Source organism: Sesamum indicum, unplaced genomic scaffold, assembly GCF_000512975.1.
Source record: "Sesamum indicum cultivar Zhongzhi No. 13 unplaced genomic scaffold, S_indicum_v1.0 C00839, whole genome shotgun sequence".
NCBI lineage: Eukaryota > Viridiplantae > Streptophyta > Magnoliopsida > Lamiales > Pedaliaceae > Sesamum > Sesamum indicum.
Genome location: NW_011629835.1, coordinates 1 through 3,022, shown reverse-complemented (window position 1 = coordinate 3,022; position 3,022 = coordinate 1). Strand labels below are relative to the sequence as shown.

The window sequence follows — 3,022 nt, the reverse complement described above, 5'->3', positions numbered from 1 at the left end:
CATGACGAGAAAAATAGCAATAGTGCTTTCCAGACAGTCACCGACGATATCGATAACGTTTGAAGTTGAAGTACACGTGTAAGATCCCCCTCTCAAATGTACATTTAAACCCCTTTTTGTGTGAATATTCCCATTCTTTATTGACAATGCGAAATGCCTGTGAACACAATAAACAAGACTAAGTGGATATTCCAAGAGTTTCTCTTTTTTGTTTTTTCCCCAAAACAAGTATTTAGTGGAAAATGGAACTCTGTCTTATAGAAATTATAAAAGACACTAGAGATAACTTACAATGTCCTCATAAGGGGGCCCGGCATGAAACCTTATGATGCAAGTCTCAGTACTATCCCCATCTTTCTCAATGGTGTAAGTCGGAGCTTTTGATTTGTCCACCAGATCAGGGTAGAAAATATTGAACTTGTATCCTTGCACAATTTTGGGGGGTGGATTGTCATGATCATAATGAGTTTGGTTGTATTTATTCCACTCATAGCCAGTGTGAACACGATTGAAATATTTCGGCTTTCTTGGACGATATTTATCATGCCACCAGTACACCTGTTCCAATAGGTACCAAAGCATAAACATGCCAATGATAGTACGCAACATTCTAGTAAAAAATAGAGTTAACAGTAAGTAATACCTGGGAATCAAGGTTGATTTCATCATTTGTGCCAAATACAACATCACCTTCCTCCATGGCTCCCATGGCTTTCATGGCATTTTTCTCAAAGTGATCTTCAGGTGGAGTTGGTCTTGAAGCCAGTTCTTGGATACGTCGCTCTTCTAATACAGCATTACGTCTCTTGTCCTGCACACAAGTGCACACATGTACACTCAGTTTTCATGTCTCGAAAGCATGGCTAGCTTAAAGATATCCCTGATTAGAATAAGTTTTTGGCTGACCAAAATTAGATTTTGGCATTAGAAATGACTAGAAATCCCAAGGAAATAGGACATAAATTGATGCAAGATACACTTTAATTGAAATCTAATTAAGCAAAAACATATAAGTTTGGAAGCATTAAACAAAAAGAAAAAGAAAAAGGGGGACAAGAAAATTATAAGAAATGATAGAGCTCAGAGACTTGCCAAGATCAAACTAAAGAAACATTAAGACAATCTACTTAAGCGCCATTATTTATAATTTTCATTCATTTATTTATAAAGCACAATCATGTTTGCTTTATGGCAGTCTCTTTTGAATTTTATTTTGCCACTTAATGAAATCCTTATTTATTTTTCATTTAAATTTTGATAAGTGTATCATTGTTTATCCAAAAAGCCGCTTATTCTTTTAGGTAATTAGTTAGTAAGTAAAGTTAAATTCATTTTTATAATCAATACACTTTGTATTTTTATACTTACTAATTACTTTAGTTTAAGTTTTAGATAATTTATTGTTCACTTATTTTTATATTTCAAAATTTTAAAATATTTATAAATTTATTTATTCTATTAAAAATACAAATATCCAATGCAGGGTACTAACTAGTTCTATTAATAATCTAAAGTGAAGAAGGTCGTGTAATTTGTAGACATCTTGACACCTCATTCAACAAGAAAAACAACTAGGAAACTCTAGGTTTGAGGAATACCAACTCAAGCTAAGAATTTTTTTTAACTAATCAATTCATGGTAATTACTAATGAAAAACTGATTCCAAACCATTAAACCGGAAAGAAAACATGAAGTTTGATTTTCACGGCCTATGAGAAGTGAGAACTTGATAAATAACCACAGTTGATAAAGTTACAGAAAGTCACCAACATTGTTAACTAGGAATAACCTACTTGAACTAGGAATTAGATGGACCTAAATAATTCATGGTAATTACTAATGAAAAACTGATGACAAATTCATGATGAGTACGCATGATGGGAGGAAAACAAAGAATGAAAGATCCTTGATAATGGAGTGCAAGCAAGACCATTTTTTGTGCTTACACTTATGGAGAATAGATAGATAGAGAGAGAGAGAGAGAGAGTTGCGCCCTCTTACTATCTTATCTCCCTTTAGGAGGAAATTATGTTCTCTAGGAGGCAATTCCGGAAGAAAGCATTATTTTCCAGACACTGATATGCACGAATATTAAGGCTCTAAGAGACAAATTACCAAAATAGCCTTGTCCTCCTCAGGGTCAATTGCATCTTCATTTTCATCACCATGCAACAGTTGTGGTGAATATGATCCAGCTGGTTCTTCTTCGGGGTGAACGTCTGCATCCATTACAGGTATCGGAGATAGAATGGGACCTATACACTCAAGGACTATTAGTTGACCTTTGATGTCTATAAATCTAGAAAGGCAAATGCAAACGATTTCAATTTACCCATACCCTCGGCGTCTTGATCAGAATCCTGCTCATCAAGTCCTGGAGTCCGTTCTTTGTTTTTTTCACCCTCAGATGGTCTCTCTAGGCGTTCCAAATGCTTGCGCAGCATCTTGACATGGATTTCCTTCAAACAAGCCTACAGTTCCATAAGTTAAATGTCAGAGCTTACTCAATGTTGCAAATACCAGAAACCCAAGACGCAAAATTACCTTTGCTTTGTATATATGGAGACGTTTAAGAACAGCTTCCCAATATTCAACCACCTTTGCAGTCCCAGATTGCATTTGTGATTCAATCTGGGATTGCAGGGCTTCTAATTCACCGAAGGTTTTACCTTGTAGGAGACTCTTAACATCTGCTTCAATGCTAACATGCAAACCTCTTTCTTCACCAATCATCTCTTGAGGTAATTGTTCTCCACGCACCCTGGCACGTTCTAATGCATCCTTTTTCCTGGCTTCAGCCAGTTCCCATTCACAAACTACCAGAAGCGCCTGTCATCCATATGCACAAATATAGGAAACCCCAAAATATCCAAGTGTGAGAGAAGTTATAACTTTACGTGCATACGGCATAATAATTAGAAGTTGGAGTAAAAAGAAAGAGAAAACTTCAAAATCCACATAGATCCAGCATAAGCCAGGATCAATTCTCATAATCTATTTCTTGGGTGGGCAAGAATGATAA

At 35.8% G+C, this 3,022-nt stretch overlaps 1 protein-coding gene across 1 annotated transcript; it reads right to left on the bottom strand.

Moving 5' to 3' along the window:
• LOC105155240 (cactin) lies at positions 1-2,829 on the bottom strand (the record flags this gene model as incomplete). Its single annotated transcript, XM_011071113.2, is given in 6 exon segments — positions 1-157; positions 292-558; positions 644-811; positions 2,116-2,255; positions 2,339-2,471; positions 2,545-2,829. Coding segments are annotated over 6 exon segments (1,113 nt in total), but the record flags the coding sequence as incomplete, so codon positions are not given.
• Positions 2,830-3,022: the final 193 nt, after the last annotated feature.